We start from the raw sequence: 27,198 nt of genomic DNA, 5'->3' as shown, positions 1-27,198 counted from the left end.
TTAATAACTCCTAGAGGACAAACAATGGAAAAAACTTTTTTTTTTCAGCTCCACAGCTATTACAAACTTCCAAAAACAATAAAAGGTACTCCAGTTATTATGTATAATGACTGAATTAGCTAACAGTAAAATAAAAGGTGCGCAGATGAATAAACGATCGCCTATCAGAAGTGATACCATTAAGAAAAAAAAACGTGGGAGTTTGCTGCGCGACCTCTCCTTGTTGTCGCTCTTGTAGGACTAAACAGACATTGGTTTCATCTGTAGGAAGACTTTAAAGTCTTGAATCTTTCAAGTCTTCTGTAAGGTAAGTCAAGGATGTTTATTAGTTCACTTCAGGAATGCACCAAACTGGAGCCATAAATCTGAACAAAAGACATGCTGGATTTCTTCCCTCATCCGGTGCTCTTAGGTGGTTGTTGTTTCTTCCAGTCTAATTAGAAGAGGCATCTGACAAATATATGACAGTAATGGATGTGCAGTATTACATCTCATGTGCACTGCTATCAGACCAACAAACCAAACGGCACCAATCCTCTTCCACCCACTTGTGTCTGCAAGCCCCTCAGATGACGGCTAGCAAAGCCACAGACCAGCAAGCCCGACGGGAGAGTCAGACAAACTAGTCGTCTGAAAATTTAACAAGCCTCTGTCTTACCCTGCTGCATTTTATAGGTATTTTGGAACAACACTCCTATGAAAGCACACAGCATCGCTTGCAGACCCGTTAAAGGAATATGAAAAAAAGAGCAAAATGCATGTCTCCTTCATTTTGTGCAGGTCAGGCCTTTTCATACAAATTATATTTACAAGAAATGTATCAACAAGAATGCCATGTTACCGAATCACCCAGATTCGTGGGTGCAAGATGTACAGCTGAAGAAGAAATGTGATTTTCTGTAAGTACTGTACAGAACACCTTTGAGACTATAAATAATTAGCAACTTTTTTCAGTCTAATACTAATTTCCAAATCTCCACATATGCTAATCATTTTTGACAGAATTTGCTCAGTCTAAATTTCACTCCTAAAGCTGTAATGAGCAATAAGTGAAAATAAGCAGATGGAACAACATGGTTTCACTTTCCTATTTTATGACTTGAAATATATATTTTAATACAAGCTCATTCAGTAAGTGAGCCTACAATTATGAAAATTACTGTATGGATTCTGCGAATAAAATTAGATGGGTTTAAGGATCTTGGCTAAGCCTTTTGTCTAGACAATTTGATCATCTTTACTTAAGCGAGTACATTAAGATTCAATGTGTAGGCATTAAGAGTGCATACTGTATGTCTCTCTTAATTAGATATTATTATTTGTTTAAAATTATTGAATCCATATTTTGTCAATTTTGTGAGTAAAATGACAGCTGCTCCCAGCTCTCTTTGCTCTTTGGGACTATAGCAGAAACTCTGCAAAACGGTAGGCTAAGCATGAGTATTGAAATACAACTTCCCTCTAAGGATTAACAATATACAAGCCAGCAATTCACTTCTCTTAAATCCCAATGCTCAGTCCTAAAGGAGTAAATCCCGAAAACACCTCATGGATTTTTTCTTCAAATGTAAGATTGTATGTGGCGATAACTGTAGTCCATGTGGTGTTTCTAATGGACCAGGCATTTGTGAACAATTGCAAAACCAACATCTGAGAATCAGTTCGATGTTTCACAAGCAGGACCCTACCAAGAAATATTCTGTGCCTAACCCTGTATATGTATAACAAAAATACATGAAAGAATTTGTGAAAATCAGACTGTACAGTCTTCTGCACTTGAAGATGCAAAAGGAAAAGAAAAAGATCTGATATATTGTCTACCAATTGGATCACAATTTTCTGCATGTTTCCATAAATGGCATTGTGGTCTGGATGAGTGTCTTGCTAACCATACCCACAATTATATCTTCTCTTTTGGTGACTGGTATTTTTTTTAATAAACTGTGATTAAAATTAAATATATATATATATTTAAAGCACGTCTTAACAGCCCCAGAACACTGAGCTTATTATCTCCCACATAATGGTGACCCCTGGGGGATTCAGTTTATTCAGTGCACATGGCAAGTCACTACTAAATCACACTGAAAAAAAGAGAAAGGACACTTCATGAGGAAATCATTACAATTGCTCAGCAGTGGGTAAAAATAAGTTCCCTTTAGAAGCCCCCTTCTACGTCTTTACACACCCACCCACACAGGCCAGAAAATCTCCAAGGAGCAGATTGAGAAACTCGGCCCCCTTTCTGCTCAGCAGAAGCAGTTATATTTGATTACAACACATACTACCTCCAACGAAGCATTACTCACTCATTCACCTCCATGCTCCCACAGTGTTTATATAGACTGTGCTGCCCCGATGCTCTCTCACTCGCTTTTTAGCTGGTGGTTTTAGCACAGCAAGGAAGCTAGCCAAGAGATTGCTCAGCACTAACAGTAGACCCCTCCGAGCTGGGGCTCCGCTCTTGCAGAAAGCTCAAACATGCGCTGCTTGAAAGTGTTCCTCTGCGTTTTTCTTTGTTCTTCCCGTGTGCTGGCAGAGGGATATGACAACGATGAAATTGAAGTGGAGTATGGAGATGTGTATTACAACGAAATCTCAGACAACAAAGAAGAAGGTAAGAAACCGTTGACTAAAAAGTCCACCTTTTTCACACCATTTCCACTTCGTCTGCGTTATTCATATTGAAGAGGTCTGGGGGGGTGGGGAGTGGGGAGTCGGGGGTTGTATGCTGTTTTAGAAACCAGATGCCTTAGTGTATATATTTTGAGTTTTAATTTGGGATAATGCCTAAAGTTACTGAAAAGAAACCCCTGATAAAGTGTATTCAGAAAAAGGTAGCACAAGACCTTCAAATACATTGTACAAAAAGTACTTAAACGTTCAGGGTTTAATAAGATCAAATGTGATGCATGCAGTGACTTGATCAAGAGTTGGAACCAAGCATCAAAAGCATTAAACATCATCAGGGGGTTGCAAATTTGCCAAAATAAGCCTAATAACTAGGGCACGGAAACTACTGGTCGAAAGTACTGTTGCAAACTGATTCTCATCTCTCTGTTCAGCTACTTCAGCTCCCTGCACGTCCAAAGACCTCACAAAATGGGACAAGCTCTTTTCCATGCTAGAGAACTCCCAAATGAAAGAAAACATGCTGCTTCAATACGTGAATGACATAATTACAGTGGAGCTGCAATCCATACGTGCTGAAATGCTGCAGTTTGTGGGCACCTATGCCAGCACCTGCACCAATGCGATGGACAGTGTCAGTCGACGCATAGCTTCGCAAGTGGACCAGAAGTTAGCCCAAATCTCTGAAAGGATAAAGGATGCCAACAAAATGCATCAGTCCCAGCTAGAGCAGCTGTTGTTGGCAAGCAGGAATCAAGCTAGCAAACTTAGCAAACTTGAGAGTACCTTTCAAAATGGAGCAGAATTTAAGGCTGTGCCCTCAGAGCCAAAAATTCAGGATGTCTCTACGTCAGTGAAACTTGAAAAGACTATGAATTCCATTGCCCAGGATCTGCAGAAAACCCAGGCACAGCTAGACTTTACCCAGAGGTGGACTAATCCGCACTTCCTGCCCTCAGGTATGTACACGTTTCGTTTATCGCTCACATCTGCGGGATATACCGTAGATGTGAGACTAACCTTAAATAAACAGGAGTCAGAAACTGAGCCCAGTCACTCTGGAAATAGAAACCTGGCCATGGAAATGAGTCAGCAGCAGAACAGCCAACCTAAAGCAGCACAGATGCTAACATAGAAGAGTCTGGCAGCATGCCATTGGGTATGATGCAGGGCCTGACTCAGATGCTCAATCTGATGAGTTTTATGGGATATTTCATGGGGGAGAATATTCATGGGCTCTTTTCATTTTGCAAGGGCTTCACTCCCTTGCAAGAGCACATTAAAATGCATTTCCATAATTAACTGGAACTCCATTTAAAAACACAAACCCTGAAGGTGTTCCTAGTAAGATCTTGCAATGAGATATAGACATATTTTCACATTTTCCTGTTACAGGGACAATTCAGAAAGGTATTGTATTTTTCATAAATGTCAACATTCATTTTAATCAAATTTGTTTTAATTTTCATAAGTTGATCTCATATTCTAAATGTTTGCCTTTAGTTCTGAAGGCAAAGGAAGAGAAACAGGAACATTTCTACCTAGAGGGAAAGAGAATTTCCAAATGTCATAAATGACTTATCAGTTCAGAGGCTTATGTGGACAAAGTGCCTTTTTGTACAGGCAAACCTCTCAAAAGAGCCTTGATCCACAATCAAACATCGGACTCCATGATACTGAAAGCCATAAAACTTCAGACAAAATTATTTCTCCGTCTTGACTTCTCTCTCCTCTTTCTCCATGCGGTTTATCGTCAGTAACCCACGCCATGACTCAGAACAAGGCAGTAATCCCACATGGTACATTTTCCCCCTGAATATATGAGGAAACAGTCACAGCCAGCTGTTTTACATTTAGCTTCCTTTATCAAAGAAATGTGAACTAGCCTGCAGGTTGTGTGATGCTAGTTAATGGAGCCACGCAGTGCAGAAGGCCCAACCTTGACATGAACTGCATTATTATTGTTTCTGGGTTTTAGACTTTGTTACTTGAACTTTGCCATGCGATGATTGAATGCCTTTGCCAAACTGCTGACAGGCAAACAGTAAAAAACTCCATGATTCATGCCACACTGAGAGAAACAGCGAACCAGACAAGGTACTTCTCACCCATGGTTATTTTCAGACTCAAGGCAGGTCTCTTTGTAAACAAGCTATCGCATGAAACGAAGCAGACCTGCTTCCTGGACAAATTAGTTTATATAATTGGATTTGGGATGTTTTCAAATTCTTTTTCTGGGCTCTATTCAACAGGAAACAAGTAATATTATTTTGATTTCTGCCCATAATTGCACTTGCACTGTGCAGTCCTAAAGTGTTATATTTTGACTTGAAATATATATATATAAAATAAACAGCCCAAGAGAACGAGAAGATAAACAACTGTGAGATTTCTATGTTTCAACGACAGATACAAGGACAACCTCTAACAACACTGCAACTGTGCATGTTTAATGGTCTACTACATCATATGATAATGAAGATTTTGAAATGCAAATGTATGAGAAAAATAAAAAAAATAGAAGAAAATTTTGAAAACTAAGAGACTTCAAATCCCCCAAAATATAGCAGACTACAAAATTAATCTGTAACATGCAGTCTTTGTTGATCTTTGAAACCCCCATTAATAATGAAGGCAAAAAGTTTCTGAGAAGGATACAGGCACTTCACTACACTAAAGGAGCAGGCTTTCAAAGCAAGGCTATTGATATTTGCTTTTCACACCAGTTTAGCGTTCCTGACAAATATTGCTTTTTTTTCTGGTGTCTTGCAGGATGTGAAATGGCTCTGTTGTTTCCAATGCGCTCAAAAAAAATCTTCGCCAGTGTCAATCCTGAGGCTGCCATGACCCTGAGGTCCTTCACTGTCTGTTTTTGGGCCAAAGTCACAGAAGCCCTCAATAAAACTGTCTTATTCTCCTACGGGACAAAGAGAAACCCCCATGACATCCAGCTGTCCTTCAGCCAGACGTCAGCAGTGTTCACCGTCGGGGGAGAGGCCTCATCGGTGGAGACTCCAAACGTGGTGGAGAACGGGCAGTGGGGTCACTTCTGCGGCACCTGGAGCTCTGAAGAGGGGTCGGCCTCGTTGTGGGTCAATGGGGAGCTGGCAGTTACCTCCAAGGGGGTTGCAAAAGGCTATACAATCCCTGACGGAGGCATCATGCAGCTTGGCCAAGAGAAAAATGGCTGCTGTGTTTCAGGCCTTAACGTCAACTTCGATGACAAACTGGCATTTTCCGGAAAGATGACGGGGATCAATCTGTGGGACCGCGTCTTACAAAGCGAGCAGATTCTCCAGCTGGCCAGAGAAAACGATTCATGCTCCATTAGAGGAAATGTTGTAGGCTGGGGCGTTACAGAAATTATACCGCACGGAGGAGCTCAGTATATATACTAATACTTCACGTCTACCAAAAGACAACAAATGCCAAACCAAAGGTCTTTCTCAAAGCTTCAGAAATACTCAAATAAACTTTTTCAATACATTGGTGTCCAAATCTCATAGTCAGCACACAGCATTTACCATATGTTCTTTTGCTTTCTGGATAATAAAACTTAGTCAGTGAAGACTTTATGTACAGTTTGGAAGCCAGTTTACATGTTTTATGTATGTAAAAAAAAAGCTTTTTAGTCACACAGTTTAAGTGAAAGCTTTTTTATTTATTTTTGTTTGGAAAAAAATCTCACTTCTTTTGCAGAAGTGTTGTATACGGTTTGCAACTTAAATTCCTAGACACATACTGTAGCCATTTTATTTTGCTTATCAAACTATAGTTTCGCATGTACATTTCAATGAATGGGATTTAATATGCAATTACCTTTTCTCATTTAGCCTTTATTTTTGATCATTCAGAAACATTTATTTTTTAAGAGAAAGAAGAATGTTTACAAAGTCTGTTAAGACTGTGGTTAAATTTCTATTATTTAGAAAACTTGTACATTTTTTCTTTTTTTTCTGCCATGAATGCATTTTGTATTCTTTTTCGAGATGAATAAAGTTCTTTAAAAAATAAAAATCCATCTCCAGTTTCATTTGGCATACCACTTAACCACAACAATGCAAAGATTAAGGTTTGCATGATGCAAAACTAAACAGAATGACATCTCTATTCTAAAACTATATCTTCCTGTAATATTCGGTTGACAGATAATCTGCACATTTGAGTCAGCTACTCATACAGCCCAAATCAAGTTAAAGCAGGATGATGAGTTCTAAGTAGGGTCTAAAGTGCACCCAAAGGTATAGAATTTCTTTTTCAATTATATGATCAAAATAAAGCTTGTGTTGAAAAGGACCTAGGGCCACAGTCAGTCCCAAAGTAGGGTTCTCATCTTTCGCTGGTACCCATCTTAGAATGTATTGTATAAATGACGATGTGCTTTAAGATCTGTAGTATTGCATTTGAAGCTGCACTTACAACACAAAAGTGATTTTTTTTTATTTCTAGCTAAACTGATATTATTTAAGCCCTGCAGAATCCATTTTTTCCCCAAAGGCCTTTTAGTCAACAGTATGTAACAATAAAGACCAAAATACCCCTCACTGCACCATTAACATCCATCAAATCCAGCTTTATAATTTTGTGGTGCCCAGCAATTTTAATAAGTCAAACAGCTGAATTAGCTTCCGACTGAAGCTTCCGACTGTGTTTAATAGACATCTTAGTGACACACACAAAAACTGTCTCGGTTGGAGTCTAATACCATAATTGATGCTACAGTATGGCAAGAACGTGAGACATTTGCTTTTGCGAAACTTTATAGTCCACAGAGGGGTGTGCGCTGAAAGAAGAGCTGGAGGTCGTATTTCAGCTGAAATGAGCTGAGGTTTCTGTGGTGACCTGGAGCCAATCCATGAAGTCTGAGTGAACAGCTCAGTCCCAGATAGCTCTTAATGTCTGGGTTCGTACTGGATAAATAGTGGTGCCTCCTGAATACTGATGTTAACATGTCAGGAGAATAAAGGACCCCTTAGGCAGCTGAAGGTCAATATCAATCTCAACTGAGCCCATTAACTATTTTCAAAGATAATCTAGACTTTTGATTTGATAATACATACAGTAGCTAACATTACAGGGTTGTTTTTTTGCTTTCACAGGTTTGTATTAATTATACTGGGATTGTCAGCATAGCATATTGTGTCTGATCTTGGGGTTAGAACTTTAAAACAGCCCAAACACTCTTATAATCAAGTAGAACCAGTGATTTTGCCATGTAGCACATGAGTCAATACCAATACACTGGTGAATTTTATTCCATTTTTCAATATATCAAAATTTATTAAAAACATGGTTTGTTTTAAATCAACTGTCTTTTCTTGGCTGAAAGAATTGCATGGCATCCAAATGCACTGAAAATTTAAGTTTTTGGGGGCCTACACGAAACCTGTTTCACATCTTAAGGTAAAGAATATGTTGATTAAGAAGCAAATGATCCAGTAACAGTATAAATCATGTGATTAAGAAATGCACCTAGCACCTCATTATGATGCTCTCTGGGGATTTATCAACATATCAATATTACCATGTCTTTTGGCTAACCTCCTCTTTCACTGACCTGAAAATATTTCATTTCCAACTGTGCTAAAAAGAATGAAATGTGAGGTCCAGCTGCATTCTCACTGTATCATCATTATATGTCTTTAACAACTGAAAGCCTAGTATAAGGGCCCCTCAAATTTAGCAGATTAAACGGTACCAATAAGTGTACCTCAATTTTGTAACTTTTGTAGAATGCTAAACTCTTAAAAAAAAACAAGACACATAATATGCATGTTCCAAATCAAATTATTTTGTGCTACCTGGTCACAGCTCATTTCCTTCCTCCTTCTCCACTTTAAGAATAAACTCATCTAGTTTAAATAAAATGAGAGCGTACTCTTAATTTAAATGCATGAAAGGGCCCCCTCGTTCCTTGTTTTCTGACACATATGTTTGTGCCCATTGTCACGATTGTAATCCCTCCTCTTAAGGGCGCTCCGGCTCTTTCTTATTTTGCTGATTACTTTCACCTGCCTCCAATCCTGCCCCTCCTTATTTAAGCCCAGCGCTCCCGCTATTCCTGGCTCAGCACTGGGAAATGGACGCCTGGAAGTCCGCCTACCAGCGGGTCCAGGAGAGGCCCGAAGGCATCGGCTTCACCCCGGCGTCCTGACCGTCTGAGTCCGGGGCTCGGAGTGCCTGGCTTCGTTACCCTGGTTTTATTGCCCGTCCCTGTACCGGATCCTGTTCCGGTTTTTAACCTCGTCTTGTTTCGTCTCGGATGGATCACCTGGTTTTGGACCTTGGACTTCGCCCTGGATTCCCCCTTGGACTCTTTGGACTTATCTGCCTTGGTCACGCCCTCCGAGCACCAGTTCACTGTCGTCACACCCCCCTGTCTGCCAACCCCTCCTGATCCTCTACTTCTTTTCCTGTTGTCCTTCTCCACTTACTTCCGGATTATACCGTCTGCACAGGGTCCTGAACTACGCTTCTCGGGAGCCTGGACCGGCTCCCGTTAGACCCATCCAGTATTTATCCGGTATCGGATATTATATTATTCCTGGTGACCCTACAGACATCCCCAAGCCAATCCTAGCTGAAGCACTGGGTGCAAGGAGAGACTGTGCTCAACACACACAGAAGTGCTAATTAACCCAGCCTGCATGTCTTTACCAGGTGATGATGTACCCTAAAAGAACCCGGCTCTTTAATCTAACAAAGGCAGTCTTACCCTGGAGCACACTTTTCGTAATGGCTTCAGTGTGGTCGGCCAGCAGGTCTGCTTTTGCAATGGCGGCTAAAGAGAGGTAACTTGACATGTTTCGGCAGAGGTCCCGGCTGCCCCTCTGGAGAAACTTCACGGCGACCGGCACTGCTAGAGCCATCACTGGAGGGCGGTCATAATTCTGCAGGAAACAGATCGAGGAAGAGCCATACTGCAATCTGGGACACTTAATTGATCCGAAATATCCAGAAGAAAGCAACCAAGTCTTACACCAATCGGAGATGTGCGATAAAAGAAAAAGATTAAAATCAGGTTTTTGGAGAGAGGCGGAGCACTTCCGCTTGGTGTGCATTCCTGCTTGCACGGCTGGATTCTGCCCTTCCTAAACACTGCACTGCAACCTGTCAGGAAATTGCACTGGACATAACACTGACATCTCCACCCTTTTGGAATTCAGTTTGTAATAAACATCGGTATTAAATACAACTTACTCTCACGGAGTTCTTTATTCTGCTGATTACTTGATCACACTCATGGTATGAAACACTAAATCGTCTTCAGCATTGTCCATCTTTTAATCTGGAATCTGTTGATTCAAGCCTTCTAATTCTGCTGAATACCAGGCTCCACACGATACGCAACAGTCTTTTTATGCACATGTACAGCTCCACATCTATGGAACTCTGTCCAGGTCCTTTAACGACTCTGAGAGAGCCCATTTTTAAAATTCCTAACTTTAAGACCTAATATTTCACCATAAATGTAAATCTCTTTCTTTTTACTTCTTTTACTTTTTCTTTTTTAAAAAAGAAGAAAGAAAACACAACGTTTCGGCCGTGGAGGTACATTTCACACCTCTCTCACCTATCCTGACTTCACACACTCTTTCTGTCCCCTGCTCCCCCCTCTCGCTCCTCCTCTCTCTCAGCCTTTGCTCTCCCGCTACCTTACCTTTGCTTACTGCCCTGTTTTTCCCACACCTGAAGAAGGCTCCACGGCCGAAACATTGTGTTTCCTTTCTTCTCTTTTCAGCATGGGATAAACCTATTACTTGTTCTTTTGCAGCCTATGCATGCTGACGCTGCTACCCACCTGAACTACTTAATAGTAACTACACCACTTACAGTTTTCATTCTCAAAGTCTAAGAATGTTTCTTTTTCTTACATCTCTATTTTATTGACAGGATGAACAACACAATGCTTAAAAACGTGATAAATTATATCAGTTCCTAATGATCTGCACTTTTTAGGCAAGTACAGTATATCCTGACAGAGAAGATCACTGAATAATATAATGCTATCAAATGATATTTATGCTAAAAACAATTCTGCTAGATAGATACTTTATGACAAAACGTGAATGAACAAATGACAGAAAGTGAAAATAGAAATCAAATTAACCTACATAACTAAAGAAACCCAAAATGGTTCTGAACAAATAAATAAGCAAATACACCAAAGGACATTCAGGAACAACATGGAAAAAGCATCAATTCATTTCTCAAATTCAGAAAATGTCCCAATCAAGGATTTAGCTCCCTCAAAGGGCACGCAGAAGAAATCCCAAATTTACTCCTTTCTCAAAATAAACTGTTCTTTTTTAAAAATAAAAATGAATTCAAGTTGGTTCTGCCTTGACATACAATAAACCTACTGTAAGACAGAACAAAGGAGTTTTAAAACAAATAAGGTTGAAAATATTACCTCTATAAACGGTATTTTCCTGATATTAAGTGTTCTAATTGTTTATGCAAAAATATTTGTGCAGTTTAATACACTGTACTCGGATTCACAATACTAACATATGCCACTTTGACGTTATGCCCGTTTCTTCCATAAGGGGGAGCTGCAGACAAAACTACAAACCAAAGTGCATGTTAAAGGCAGAACATAACCTTGCTAAACCATCATCTTCAAAGTAATAATAAAAAAGTCACTTCCAGTCATTTCATTTCTTAGATCAAAGGCCTCTTAACAAACAGTATGGAAGAACTGAGCCATTTAGCTAAACTTTCCAGACAATATCATGTTCTAATTAAGTCAGAGTTTTCTTGATACCAAGCGTGCTAATGCTCTTCGTCCTCCAGCTAACTTTCTCTACAGGGCAGAAGCACACTTCAGCCAAAAAAAGCAATATGAAGGCTGTGTGTGTGTGCTCGGTGTTCGGTTTTGAGAAAAGAACATGGCAGAAATACTTAAAGGACATAGACCAGGAATTGAAAATTAAAAGAAAACAATGAGGCTTGTTTTCAGAACTCTTACTGATAACTGCTGCCCTATAGAGAGAGAAAAATTAAGGTGTTTCGAATTTTCTTGCCCTTTCTATGAAAGGAAAGAAAACACATTGTGATCATATTTAAGCTTCACTCAAAATATGAATTTACTTAATTATCCACGAAACTCGGAGCAGGAGGTACTTTTTATTACACAAAGGGTTGTGAGAGTCTAGAACTAGTAACCCAGCCATGTTGTTAAAGCGGATGCTCTCTCTTCATCAAGAAACAGCTGAGTGAGATCTGTGGACCCATTAACTAAAGCAGACCCTGTGAGAGACTAGAATTTTTACAGGCACAGTAGTTTCATTTAAATAGGTTAAAAATAAAAACTAAACTCAGTGGGGCCAGCAGAAAAACAGGGTTTACAGCTTCCCACTTCAGGAATACCTAGAGGCAAAAAAAAAGGTTTTGTGATCTAATAATATTTCATGCAGGCAAAACAGCCTGAGCAAATGTATTCATGCAGTGTTACTTTAGAGTCTAAACATCAGCAGGGGTAGATTAATACTTAAAGGTGCAGCATTCCCTACTTTAAGTTCAGTAAAACTAACAAACAAGACAGAGGCTCCTATTCAATCACGCTTTTATGTAGTCTGATAGAAATGTCATCTTCCCTAAACCTGGGTTTAAAAAATAATTCTAGATCCTCCTGCGTTCATTGGCATAATGCATGCTACTTTTCTAAGTGGTCACTACACGTGTGTAAATAGGTAACACTAACAATGCTAACAGTGCTAGCAAACCGTAAAAAAATAAAGGGTATTAATATACAGTATGATTAAGAACAGTTTTGTGTCAAAATGACACTTATGTGCTGTATGTTCTGTAGACATTCAATACATAAAAATGTATAAATTTCTAAAAAAAACATTATTACCATGATATACTATGCTGAAAGGAAAAGTAAAGAGACACAATGTTTCAGCATGCTGATGCAGATACCTACTTGAACTTTTTCATGAAATACTATAAACCATAAACCATAAAACCAGTATATTTTTCTCTTCTAGAACGATGTTTAGGATGCTGCAGTGAGGATCATTAACACTCTTGACCTGTTAGCGTTACTGTATTCCTGCTCTCTGCCCAGGAAGCTGATTTAAATCAGCCACTCTCTGACCTGCAAGACGCAGCTCATGATGTCAGAGGCTATTTTAGCGTGGGGTGTATCTTCATCCTTCCCCTCTGGTTTCAGGTTGTACTCCAGGCACGATTCCCACAGTGACACCAGAGCTTTTCCGTGCTTCTCTATGGAGTGGGTCTCCCGGATGGCCGTTGTAATTCGAGTGATGCAGATCTCCACCACAGCCTGGTCGTTGTCATTTGTCAGGTAGTCCTGCAACGATGACGTGAAATATGATAAGACCGGTGGTAAATTTAGCCTGGTTGACGCTGTGAGGCAGTCTCACTGCCCCTTAAGACACATCTTGTTTTTGCTTTAAGCCAGTTTACATTAGCACTTCAAAAGAGTTTCCTGTGACTAAATGCCAGATTTACCCTTCAGATTCTGGATGCAGATTGGCTGATCCTTCACACAGTCCTGAAGCTGCTCATACTGTATATAGTATCACTAATATAATATTGAATGATACATAATACTGAAGCCTTTATTTGCTTGTTAGGATCCTAAAATGATTTAGTAGAATTCAGCCATTATCTAACACAATGTGATAACCAGGGAGATTTCAAACAATTTATAGATCTAAATGTGTGTTTACTTGTTCGGGGGCTTCAGTCATTTTCATGTAATGAGAGGATGAAACCACATAGGAGCCCTTGACCTTGAGGAGACCATCAGCTCAGTGCTCCAGCAAACGTTAGAGACAGAAAGCAAGAAGCTCCTGGTTAATGTACTTCTAGTTATCTGCACATACTGGCACATTGTTTGATTTTGGGTGCATGTACAGTATATGTTTTCTAAAAAGCTGTATTATGAGTAATTTGTTGCTTCTGCACTGCAACACACAAAAGTACACTGTCTTTTGAGAAAGAGCATGTCTGTTTCACTTCCAAAATGAAAGGCGCAAGTATAATTTATATATTTATAAACTCTGTAAAACTGTCCTCCATAACATTAATATTTGTTAAACCCTTTGTGCATCATAAAAAGTAAGACAATTATAGTATATTATATATAGTATAGATTTTATATAGATGTATATGAACCCTTTTAAACCATTTTCTCAAAGGAACAGACCTCTCAGTATCTTTCAGTTTAGATCGTTTCTGAAGGCTGATCCTCACCCACCTATCGAATGGCACAAACCACTTCTGACATGTGTCTGAACTCCTTTGAACTGACTTCAGCTGGCTAAGATTATTCCTGCTCACATGGCCAGTTTCCCACATGGATCCTGATGATTCTCTGGGAAACTACTAAAAAGTAAAGCCTTCCTGCAGATCAAGCTGGCAAACAGCTTCAATGTCAGCTCCATCATGCTTTTGTATAACTAATAGAACAACTTTGGTTCAGCCAGTGAATGATCACTTTTCGAACTATGAAACAGTTCTTTAATGAGCAATTCATTCTTGCTGTGTGAAAGTAAAAACCACACAGCATGAATTCTTCATACACCGTATCAAAATACAGAATACACAACAGTATGTGTAAATACGGCATTTAATACACAAGCCTTTTCTACCATTGAGACATGGTTATTTTGCAGTGCACTTTATTATTTTGTGATATTAAGTAAAACGGTGTGAAGCTAACAAAGACCTAAAGAAAGAATGCATGTTATTGTAAAGCACATTTCTGGTCTTACATGTGTGAAAAACAGTCAGATATCAATTAAGCGTTTATAACCCAGTAAACAGCAAATACAAAATTAACAGATAAGATCATAAACTAAAGGTCCCCATAAGTCAAGGTATGAGCCCTTGGGAGGAACATTGTTATGTATTAGGCAGACAGTACCACCACTTACTGAAAGCAGTAGAAATAATTCTAATTGTTTGCTTGAATTGATTTAGTCATTTTTATTGACTAAGAGTCCCGAATGAATTCCCCCTTAGAAAGGTCCCACTTTACTGACCACTGAAGTGCAGCACCTGTTGTATCTGGCGATAGGTTGGGTAGCCATTCTGTCCCCACAGGCTCGCTACATACAATAAGTGAGAATTTACTTCACCAATTGAAATAAGGCAGACCGACCAATTAGTTACATAATTAATACTGTTAGTTTCAGCAAGTTTAATCAGGATACTCAGGTCAAAAGCCCTATTTCTATTATGAATTAATAAACCAGGTATGTAGCCAGGAGTTGAGAAACCTACAAAAACCTGCGAACTAAAGAACCTAACTGCATGATAAATAAATGTCACATGAAAGCTTTGTAAACAACAACAATTTAAAATGTAAAAATTGTGTATTATGTGACTAAATGAGGTTTACACCACCCACCACAACAAGACCCTGATGTTCCTGGTAGGAACTTTGCTAATAATTATTAATTAATTAATTGCTTACACTTATATAGCGCTTTTCTGGACACTCCACTCAAAGCGCTTTACAGGTAATGGGGACTCCCCTCCACCGCCACCAATGTGCAGCCCCACCTGGATGATGCGACGGCACCCATAGTGCGCCAGAATAATGTACCCCATAATGTACCCCAGATAGATTTTGATTATAATCTGTGACATTGATGCCAATCCCCATTAGTAAAGCCCAAGTCATTATCTTCCTCAATAGTTGCTTGTTTAGGTGCACAAGGTAGGTCTTACTCTGTGCCAAGCTTCACTGGAAAACTCTCCTGTCACTGTTGCTGTATACGAATGTGCACTGATCAGATAATTGGATAATACCAAAAAGGAGATGTCTCCTCAGTACGCCCGAAAATGTACACAGTAAATTACATGGTACTTACTGGGGAGCAAGATATAGCTTTGATTTCCTCAAGAGCTTCCGACAAGCACCCTTCAATCTCAGCGTCTTCCAGAGAGAACAGATCTCCAGCCCGAGACAGGTCTCTTTGCCCAAGAACAAGACTGAAAAGATGATGCATGACCATTGTTCTCGTGACTCATCAGACACCCCGCATTGACAGTGGCTCCTCATGACATCGTCCATCGGAGTGGACACCAAAGACTCACATCGCCTGGCCAGCTGCGTCCTCCTTAAGATGTTGGGTACAACTCAGAATGTATCACCTCCCCAGCACTGAACCTGAAAAATGAGAAAGGAAGCTAACATTTTAAACTGAAAAGTGTTTTTTTTTCCCCAAAGATTTTAATACATTAATTACAACCAGAAGTATAGTTCATAAATCGCTGTGACATAAATTCTTGCAAAGGTTAATTTTATTGCCTATTTATTAAAAGCAGTGAGGTGAAAAATGGTAGGATTTGTTTCAAAAGAGCAACGAGAGCTTTGTGCTTTTTTTAGTTTGCTTTGTCACAGTTACATTAAGCAGCCTGAATTGCTGGCATTTATAAAGGGTTGCATTGAAAAACCAAGCAAGTAAAAGAGCTCCAAACCTACACAAGTCCCTTGTACAATGACTTCTTTAAAGTGGATTTAAAACTATCAAGGTCTTCATTAAGTGTCAAATTACAGTGTTCCATTATAAAGGTAATGTTTTTGCACAGTTTTATCATACTGTACGTTTTTTTAATACTTCCCTGACTCATATGAAACAAACTCTCACTTACGTGATTCTAACAATACACTTCTATCCTGTTTCACAGTACTGGGTAACTCAAACTCTGTTAATTAGTGATGTTTTAAAACCTTTTCCTGATGTTATACGTAATAGATTAAAAACTCCCAGTGGGCAAGGAAAATAGGAAGTGTCCATTGTCATTTTATCAAGAGTGACAGAGGTTCAAAACTTGTGGATTTGCCATTTTATCCTTTTGTGGATACATTCTAATTTAACAGGTAGGTGTTGTAAAAAGTCAGAAAATTCTTCAAAGCACAATCTGTGCAATTAAAGCAATGAACTATAGAACTCAGTCCTGTTGTAGCGCTGTTTCTACAAAACGTCAATCTGATGACAGTCTTCTACAAATGAGCTGCCCTGCCATATTAAAATAAACACCCTTGGCACAGAGGTAGGAAGTGCACAACATACAATGAAGCATAACCTAAGAGCAATATTGCAGCTTAACTTTCAGCTAAAAATGCGGAGAAGAGGCTCACACAATGGGCTGACATGAATACTGCAGGGAGTTAGAAAGCTGGATAACGACATCACATTTCCAGGCCACTGCCCAACATGCCAGCGGACATGCCATTTAAATTTGGTGCATACAGCTGAAAATGTTGACAAATTTAGTGCAACAACAGTCACCTTAATGTGAGAGATGCACACTGAATTGCTCTTCAGTACAGCCCCATAGGAAGCTTTCATGCAAAGTCCTCTCAGCAGAGTATGTGAGCTGGATGTGGAGAATCTGTCCCCTTCCTGTGTGAGTAGGGCAGTCTGATTAAATCTTTGTTCTTTGAAATGCTTGATGCTGTTTTTTTTCAGCTCTGTTGCATTTGTGGTATGAGCAGAATACCTAAAGTATTCCTAAATAAGTATCCAAATACATACAGTACCCACAAGAAAAAGGGATCTACCAATTTATAATAAACAAAAAAGAAGCCCAAGATAAAACAAGGGCTGTTGAGGATACCTATATAAAATGCAAACAAGAGAACCCCCAGAAAAGCTTTCCATTCACTGATTAGAAGATTTCAGCACAAAGCAGAGTGGGACAAAATCCAACTAAAACAACTAATTAATCTCAGAAATAATCTGGATTGTATTCACTGACTCATTACAGAAAAAAAAAACACTAAAATGTGGGATTCTGCCAGAAATGAAAATATGGCGTATTTCCTGTCAGATTGCATGACCAGCACAGGACTCTCTGAATCACGTCCCACTCTGCCACCCTGTGAGAAACAGCCTGCTGTGTTCTAGCAGGGCTGCTGGGAAGGCCTGTCCCGCCATTTCAAAATATCGGTAATTACGTTGGCTGCTTTGAGCTTACAGCTGCCCTCATGCTTGCATTTAACGCAATGAGTTACTAAGGGAAAAGGCACTGACACTGACATGAAATAGTCCTCTCATTCTGCGCCAGCAGAGCTAGTGGTAGGTGATGTTTCCTGTTTACTCTTGGGTCACAGGCACCTTTGGCCTTTGTTTCTTGGCTGTCGGATTGGAATGTGGTCTTGTGGGGTCTGTTTAAACCCAGGGCTATGTTTAAACATGTACTCGTTTTCATCCTGCTTAACCCTACTGTCCATCCCTCATACCTGCAGGTTACCATCTTTCAAATGGCCTTTTTCCTAGTCCAGCATTCCACCAAGATCGATACCCCACCCCAGCCTCTTAAGAGTGAAAAAGAAAACAAATGCTGATAGGAATAAGATCCAGAGTATGTTATTAATTGGGCAGTGCATAGTAATGCTGTTATTACTGATGAAACTATTGTATTACAAAAAAACGTCTAGTTACCAGTGATTCTATATTCCTGACAGGATTTTCTCCTATGACCTGTTTGTTACTAATGCCTGCAGTTCACTCTGTGACACCCTCTTAAAAAAATCCACTTTGTTCATCAAATATCTTTCAAGACATGTCACGATTGTTAAAGTTTAAATAGTCCATTTCCTTTCTGAAAGGCAGGACCATTCTCCCTAACATCTAAAAGCCTTTCCATTAGTAAGGTGGCTGCTTTTGCTGTGAGTACTGTTTGTATTTTTCTGCTTAAATTAAAAATGAATCTAAATATTTTTCTACCCCCAGTTTCTCCTGCAAATACGGCTTTAATAATTGAAAGCAGTTTGTAGAGACCTCATACTACTCATGGAATGATGTTTTCCAAACCTGACAGTCGAAATGTATTATGGAGAAAGAGCAGATTCTAAATCTTAGAAGATTTGCATTGTTGCCACTTGAACGTTATGGTTAAGCTTACACTATTGCTCTCCTCATTTGAGTCAGTTTGAAACGTGATGGACAAATCAATTTAAATGTCTCTGAAAAGCCAGGAAATGTACACATTAAATGAGGCAGAGGGCACCACAGGAGCAAAGATGTCGTGCAAACAATGCTGGCCAAAGCAGGGCTGGAGACAGGTCACACTGAGATGGATTACCAAAGCACTTGTCAAGCTGTCAAGACACAAGTCTGAGAGGCACAGGCCACATGTATCATTAAAAGTAATGCTTACCACATTCCTGAAACATTCTCTGCCATAGAAACTACTGGAATTTAAATACAATAGCAAAGTACTGTAAAAAATGATAAACCCTGCTGCAGTGATTATAGGGTATTAAACTATTATGTTATAGCAAGTACAAAAGCATATTTGGGCTTTAAGTAAGAACTCTGAGAGAGTAAAGACTTTTTTTTCCCAATAGCAACTAAAACGAAAGGGTTTATTTCCAGAGCAGACGTTGCTATATGAAACTCTGCTTACACAACGTACACCATTTTCTTAAAGTAATTATAGAAGCATGATGATACTTATCAAGCTAGAGACACCGCCATCTGAGGAAAACAAAAAAGAAATACAATACAAATATCACATTTTTCATCTGAAAAATGTTTTGGTGGGCTCAGTTTCTGGGCTCAGTTTCAAGGAAGAAAGAGCACATTTTGCATTGGAGCAAAATACTTTGAAGGCTTTCCTATCAGTTGTTTAAATTGTGAGGTAAAAACAAAACAGGTGAGAACACTGGCAGATAAAATACAAAGCCCAGGACAGTGGACTGAAGCCCAAAGCAAGACTAAATCAGCAACTCTCACAACACCAAGAAGAGAGTGCAAAGAGCTCTGGGTGTCCTGGGCAGTAAATGACAACAGCTGAGCCAGAGTAGGTGACCTGGGCTGTGGTCAGCAGAGCTGTTTTTCAAAATATAGACAAGAGCAGCTTTGTGCAAAAAAAAAATCAAAACTACCACCGCCAATAGAACTGCGGCTTATAAAGAATACTTGGAAAAAAAACAATACATTTTCAAAGTGCCAAAAAAACCATCTGTCAAAACGTTTGATAACAACAGGTCTCTTCAGTCCTTGCTTCAGTTCTCAGGGGGAGCTGTTCCTTGCACGACCAGGCAGTCAGCATAAAGCACTGGTTTCCTGAGCTCTGCAGCAGTCACAGCAAAGCGACAGGTTGAAGCGTTCCTGCGAGGTAGGACAATGAGGACCCCCTCCAGTTAAAAATGTAACCTGCTAGGGAACGAAGCAAAAATACCATCTTTCAGGTAAATCTATTATTTTCCATAGAATGCTTTTCATAAAGGGTGTTTAATTACATCTCTATGTCCATTTAAAATGACACCCTACCATTATTTCAATCCATCTATTTATCCATTAAAATGGCTTCCAGACATGCACAAGTATTGCATATGGAAAGAGTTTTCTAAATTGCATACTACATTAACTCATCATCCGTGAACAGGACATACAAATCAAGAGGAAAAGACAGGAAGGTGGACAATTAAGAGGCAAGGAAAACAAGACTTCTGCTGCAGTAAAGAGAATAAGCCTGTCCGTGCTGTGCAAAACTGGGCTTGAGATTTTTGTTGTGAATGGGGATGACCAACATGTAATAAATGGGAAAACTATGCAGATGGAATTGGAGCCTGTTAACAGTACGATCCAGCAATCATCAGTGTGTGCTAGACCTATATAGGGAAGAAAGGCAGACCGATGCTTTGGGCATGTGATTGGCCTGAAGAAGCTGGAGTTGGACTGGAAGCTCACTAAAAATCTGTGTCTCCTAGTCTACCCCACCATTCACCATCCAAGAGCTGAGAAGCAAGCAGCACCAGGGTTTCAGGATGGCACTGGCTCATTAACGGGAAGACTGGCTTACTGGGCTAAGCCCAGGTCCGATAAGGTACAACCCAGACCTTATGCAATTAGACAGGAGGCTGAAGCAGACTAGGACAGCTGGGAGGAAGCAGAGAGTCTATACAAGGTGAGTAGCAATACATGAGCAACTCCCATTGTCCCTGTGGCCAAGAAGGATGGAGCAGTTCAGGGTGATTTCAAGGTCACCGTTAATCCAATTCTATAAACAATGCAGTATCAACAGCCACGGATCGAACTCATGGTTGCTTCAGGTACAGCCTTTGGGCAGCGAGCCATGAATCAATTCTCACAGGGGTCCCAGGCACTCAGTGCTACTCAGAGGCCAACAATGTCAGTGGTCCCAAGGAGGAGATTTGAACAGCAGTTTTTCCTTCCAGGAAGTCAGTCTCCTTCAATTCGAGCTCTGAGATTGCTCCTTGAGGTCCACAGTAGGAATATATGCCTCATCGTGCTTCGGCCCAATACTGTACTGGCCCTGGACTCTTGCCTCTATTGCCAAAGAAGAAGGAAATGTTGACGAGCAAGTGGACTGTTCTGCAGTTACTAAGATCATCAAGTTGAGAACTCGCAGCGAGTTGCGGGATGCTTCTGTGTACTCCTCCTTAACCTGATGAAACAGGATGCTGTGTTTCAATCAGAAAGGAGATATATTGCAGAAACCAACACAGGTCCATTCTCAAAGACCCCAGTCATTCCAGTCACAATCTGTTTTCTCTCCTCCGTCCAGTAAACGGTATCGAAGCATTCAGTCAAAGACTAACAGATTACAGAACAGCTTCTACCTCCAGGCAACAAGACTGCTAAATGGCCAAGCTGCAGCTCCTTCAGCAAATCACCCGTAATGGCTACATGGACATACAGTTTTCATTGTATTCACCATACTGCACTACTTGGACATAATGTATTGCATACACCCTGGACACATCGCAACTCTATTTATATTGAGCTCTGTCTGAGTTTATTTTATTCAATTTCTATTGCACTATTATATATTATTATGTGACCTTACTTTATAACCTTAATTTTGTGATTTTTAACCCCCCCACCCCGGTGAGCTCGCAGAAAAGACATTGCCAGCAACTACTGCTGCACGCTGTATTGTTGTGCATTTGATCAATAAACTTTGATTGATTGATTGAAATAATACACATAATACCAGTAGCTGTTATGGAGAAGTATTATCCACAGTACACTTGCAATCTACCACAGAAGAGACAGAATCTGTGAGCTGGACTGAGTTTCTGTATAGATGTTTAATGTTAAAAAAACAAAAAATCTAAAACAAAATAAGTATTTTTTGAAGGAAGGAAATGTTACTTATTCGAACTAGAGCTTCTTATTATCTGAATCTCTATGTGCTACTAGCAGACTGCGTTCATTACATGAATGGGACCTGCTGAACCCCTGGGTAACACTGTATGTCGTTCTTTTATGAGACAGGTGGCTAACCTCACTCCTGTTCAGGGTTTTTATGTAATTGTGTCTTAACGAATAAGCACAGAACATTTCTGAGACTGCCCTCTGTAAAACAGCAGACTGAAACAACTGCTCTAAACTGTTAGCTGGGCAGGAAAATACTGCAGCCTAAATCTACACTTCTTAGCCTTTGCTAGTATATTGTCCATACAGTAAATGGTTCTCCAACAGAGTTAGAACTGTTACAAGGACACTGCTTGTAACGGTTGCAATCCTTAATTAAATCAAAATCTAAGAGATAATTTTATATGTTAAGACTTGAAATAAGAATTACATTACAAATGAAATAAGATCTCAGATACTAGGATCATTTAGAAATGAAAGCATATTTTAACCATGCTTTCCTTTATATATGGTCTTGATGATTGAGTTATTCATTTCCTCTTTTTAGTGTGCTGACACATTGTCATTGAACTTCCATTTTCATATATCACTAGACATACAGTATATACTGTACAGTCCTCTCTGTTTCCTACTGCATGCAGTGTGTGCTCCTGTGGTGACTGAAACATACGACTGAAAGTGCATGATGTTGTTCATGGTAAGTGCAGTTTTTGCTGCCCCACATTCCAAAGGCAATTAACACAGCCCATCACGCAGCTTATATTGTACCTCCCTGCATGCCCCTGGAGAACCTCTGGGTTACTCAACTCCTCCAGCCTCAGCTGTGATATTCCATGCTTCCTGAGTCTCCGAACTTTTACACACCTCCTACATGGACAGTGCTGTGAAAACACATGGAATAAAGCACTGCAGCCATGAACTAGTCACTGTTAATCACAGCGCTCTGGCTCAAAAATCTGTGGTATGTAAGCTTTAAAAAAATGTCAGCCAAGGCAGCGAGTTTAAGGCAGAATCAGGTGACCAGGCAGGACCACGATCTAGCAGCCTAAAACCTGAATGAACCGCTGTGAAGCCTGTAACAAAAACATTTAAAAGGCTTAGTCATGTGTAGCACTAGGTTAATATGAAGACTCCCTGTTCTTTAGGCCTCTCCTCACTTCATGAATGAGGACTGAGATGAGGAAAACAGTGGCCTTTTGTGTCACTCATAAGCTATCGGTTCCCTGCTAGCCTGAACTTCTCATTTGCAATTTTGAGTGCATTTCATGATATGCAGCAGAAGGACAATAATCCGCATTAAGACAAAAGCAGAGTTTCTAATGCGAATGATTACAGATCCACTTATCTAAAATTTCTTCATTTAACCACCTTAATATATTTAAACATTTATATAGCGTAAGTGTACAGTATGTACAGAAGGAAACAAATCTTAAAAGTGGCTAACATTTGAGAATTCCCTTTTGTGAATACCATTGAATAACATTACATTATCGTGGTCATTTTGTAAACATTTATATTTCTACTGTAAAAGAGTGCCTGCAAGCAAATACTAATAAAAAATTGTATATTCTGTTGTGTGTGAACAAACAGAATATACAATTTTTGTATAACAATAAACAAACATCAATTTTCCTACGGGATTAATAAAGTATTATCTATCTAAACATTTAAATTGTGAGTTCAGGCAGGTCTGGTTCCTGAAAACTAAACAGCAAAAATTAACCAAGTGTGTCCTAATATTTCCTAAGTTTTACTCCTACCTAAACTGTATAAAAATAGGTAACTGCTTATGACATGCACTATTATAATAAAATAGTTATTACTAAATAGGTCAAACATTGTTGGGTATGGAGACAAACTGTGTATGCATAAATCTCATCAATATTAATGAAGCAACGGTGTTCTGCAGTGTAAGACTGGAAAATGTAGAATTTCAATCATAATTTTTCCTTAATACAAACTTTTTTGACTACATAAAATTCAAATTGCTCATTTGTAGATCCTAAAATTTAACAAATATTCCAGTGAAGATTTTTTTTACATTCAAAACATCAGGCAAAGATTTTTAAGACTGCATATTACTGATAATTGTAGAGCAGCTTTATACTCTTCCCACAAGCCTTTCACTGTGCTCTCTTGTGGGTCCTTTCAGTAAGGAAACATTTCTGTACTTCATTTCAGATGAACAAATCTGTTAAACACCATGCCACCAAGCATCTTGGGAGGGATTACTTATTCCCATTAACAAATGCCCTAATTGAAGAAACATTGTGTTTCTGTCCAACTTCTTTTTTGCTCTCAAAATAGCATTATATCCGAATATTGGTGGTGGTCCAGACACTTATCTACATGTGCTCATTAAAGAAAATCAGCTGAGGATGTGGAAATTAAACTGAAATCACAAACAGAACATGATTAGAAATGTTAAAAAAACTTATTTTTTTTTTCAAAATGACCATCCAAGTTACTGGAAATTCAAAATTTCCCCAAGCTTGTTTATTGTCACCAGGCTACGTATTATATATAACTATGTCTCAGATGATGTGGCAAATACCTTTTATAAACGCTTGCATACTAAAATACAATATGTTGCAAAATAAACACATTTACTCTCAGTCAGTGCATGTGCAAACCATGATCATAAAAGGCAGACTTACATTCTAAATGCGAAAATCCAAAAGAAGATGATGCATTAATATCTCTTAACAGAAATGCTGAAATTCCAGTGGGTTCTTAGAGATCCTCTTCCACACAGCCCCATAGAGACCGTAATTACAGAGTGATCGCTATGGTGTTCCTAAGGTTTCCATGTGCCTGACAATCAATGGGACTTCTTCTCAATAAATCTTTTGATAGGCCCAGCGTCTGAACCAGACGGCATTTTTATTCAGGGCTGCTTTGAAACTAAGGCAGTAACACTGCATCTTTGTGCTGAGAGAGGCAGTGAAAGAGACAAGTATTACAATGTAAGGAACCCTAAGGGGGATACATTTCTGCTAGCGTCTCAGCCCCTACCAGAGAACCTTGCGTGTTAGCATTAAAAAATAGAAATATTTCTGTTCTTCTCAAAGGGAGGTCGCACAAACTCTTTTTTTACACCATTATATTCTTGCCAGGTTTCCAGCATTGTTTCTGGAGTCTACGTAATCTCTCTCACTGAACCCAAATAGCTGAAGTATGGAGTAGATTAGGGAAGCTCTCTATTTATAAGTAACAGAGAGGGTTTTATCTACTGACACATGAGTGACAGTACCAAACGAAGTCGCAAGATAGGAGGGGTGAGGTGTCAGCATTGTGGGTTTTGGGGGCAAAAAAAGCTACAAGTGAAAATCTTTGTTCAGGGTGCGAAGGAAAAAAGCTTACAGCATTGTGATTTCATCTCATTATTTCTATCAGAAAAATAATTTTTTATTTAACAGTTAACAGTTTATTTAACAGTTACAGCATCAAACTGTTGTAACTATGATATGTGTTAAAACAGCTTTAAGTTTCACAAGGATCTGCATAGTACACTCAAGCCTGTTAAGAAAGGTGTGTTAAATTTTAAGTTTAACTGTCTTTATGGAGGAGTGACAATTGTCTTTGTCACAGGGAGACAAGAAGAGATAACTGTGGGCAGGACTAGTTGAACAGTATACTTGACTTAGGTTATGTATTACTATCTCAGTGTTCTGCTTAGCTACACTGTCACTCAGTAATTTAATGTTCCTGCAAACCTTATGGAAGAATTTCTTGATAACTATAAAAACTGTTTTAGTTTCAGACATGCAATCTTTCTTTTCTAAATCGGCGCATCGCGATGACTTATAATATTTGGTTTCTACTTGTCACATCACACTTTTTTCCCTGTAGTACTAGGATTTTAAGACCCTTTTTTAACAGACTATTTTTTTTAAAAAGAGCGGCGTTTTACACAGCCCTAGTTATTAGGAACCTACTTTTAAAATAATTCTAAGATATTATTACTTGTGATAAATTAACGTTTATTTAGAAAATGGAAGATTAATATTACGAGAGTTTTTAAGCATGAATTTGCCAGATTTCTGATGACTATTTTCATATGCTTATTAAATGGAGAAAACATTTGATATTTGATTTTTTTTTTGCCTTAACGGTACTGTGCGAAAACCGCAGCTGAAAGACAGGTGTTAAATAGACCGAGTTAAACACGATCAACCTTCAGACAGGACGTCAGTTGATAAGACTCTGGCGTCTTGCCTTGCCGCTCACCCCATCACTCTACACATTAGGGGTTATGACAACAATCCACAGGGCATGAAATATTGAAAATAACTCGCTGTCTGGCCCAGAACGCAGCTAATGTGCTGTGCTGCACAATATACAGTATACTGTCCAATTCTATATTATAGTGTAGGTAAAGAATAGAGCATTTTATATTGCTAAACCACTCGCCTTCTATTCATGTCACAGAGATGGAATTTATATCATCTCGAATATAAACTTTAAAGAACCACAGGGAAACAAATTTCAGTATAGAGGCACTGGCAGAAAAAGGGTTTATGCTTCAAATATGGTTTGGGGAGAAGGAAGATATACCTTTGTAGTGAGTGATACGCGCCATTTAGACTCCCTAATACCCCCTAATAATTCTGGCAAAATACTGCGTAAATGTAGTTAAAAATGAAGAGGGTTTTTTAAAATGAGGGCATTAAATATTTGGAAAAAAAATACTTCCTAAAGAAAAATGACCACTCCCCCCTTGATGAAAAGATGAAACACAGAAATTTAACTCAAAACGTTATTTGAATTTGTAGTGCAATTGGTGTCTTTAATCTGTCCCTTCGCGCTCAAAAACGGAATGAATTATAGTCTTCACTGGAGGGAAAAAGGGTGCAAAGACTAGTATGAAAAAAAACGCAGTTGTGGGGGAAAAAAGGCATTTAAACAGGAGGCAATTATATTTAAATGTTGGGTTAATATTGCATTATCCGTCACGAGATAACGTACAGTACGACTAGCTAAATTCTCGCACTGGGCAGCTTTCCATTAATATCGAGCGCGGAGAAAAAATAATAATTTTAATGATTATCACCATTGAATTAAATTACTATGCGCAAAAAAAAACGACCAATCGTTACGAAGATAGTGTGAAGAAGTATTCTTTTTATTCTCATATATAACCTCAGATATGTAAGACGGTACAACTTTTCAGGGGAGAGAAGACCATTGTATTATCATTATAGACACCAGTTGATACGCGTTATGCAAAAAAAAATCATACTTACTATATTCTTCTTTAGCGGTCTCTTTAAAGCAAAGTTGCAGACTTTCGAAAATTGTTGCAATACGAAAATAATAACAATACAGAATGTGCTATTCACTCCAAACTTACCCCCCGTCCTGACAGTATTGTTGTACTGTACATGTACAGAATTACAGAACTGCCAGCGGCACCAAGCAGACGGCGCCACCTCGTGTGCATCGA

At 39.1% G+C, this 27,198-nt stretch overlaps 2 protein-coding genes across 2 annotated transcripts in view; one reads left to right on the top strand and one right to left on the bottom strand.

Annotated features, from left to right (window-relative positions):
* The window catches only part of veph1 (ventricular zone expressed PH domain-containing 1), a 61,685-nt gene extending 37,152 nt beyond the window's left edge, over positions 1-24,533 (bottom strand). The window contains exons 1-4 of the mRNA XM_088913868.1: positions 24,410-24,533; positions 15,486-15,784; positions 12,737-12,952; positions 9,347-9,521 (exon numbers count right to left, since the gene is read on the bottom strand). Coding sequence (XP_088769994.1) covers positions 9,347-9,521; positions 12,737-12,952; positions 15,486-15,629 — 535 coding nt within the window. The 5' untranslated portion in view covers positions 15,630-15,784; positions 24,410-24,533. The remainder of the gene's footprint in view (positions 1-9,346; positions 9,522-12,736; positions 12,953-15,485; positions 15,785-24,409) is intronic.
* Positions 2,242-6,648, top strand: LOC148836970 (pentraxin-related protein PTX3-like). The gene is made up of 3 exons (XM_088913481.1): positions 2,242-2,617; positions 3,066-3,590; positions 5,404-6,648. Exons 1-3 carry the CDS (start codon positions 2,482-2,484, stop codon positions 6,027-6,029), a joined length of 1,287 nt encoding a protein of 428 aa, XP_088769607.1. The 5' UTR covers positions 2,242-2,481; the 3' UTR covers positions 6,030-6,648.
* Positions 24,534-27,198: the final 2,665 nt, after the last annotated feature.

Source organism: Atractosteus spatula, chromosome 4, assembly GCF_055471065.1.
Source record: "Atractosteus spatula isolate fAtrSpa1 chromosome 4, fAtrSpa1.hap1, whole genome shotgun sequence".
NCBI classification, from domain to species: Eukaryota; Metazoa; Chordata; class Actinopteri; order Semionotiformes; family Lepisosteidae; genus Atractosteus; species Atractosteus spatula.
This window is presented reverse-complemented; position numbering and strand designations above follow the sequence as displayed.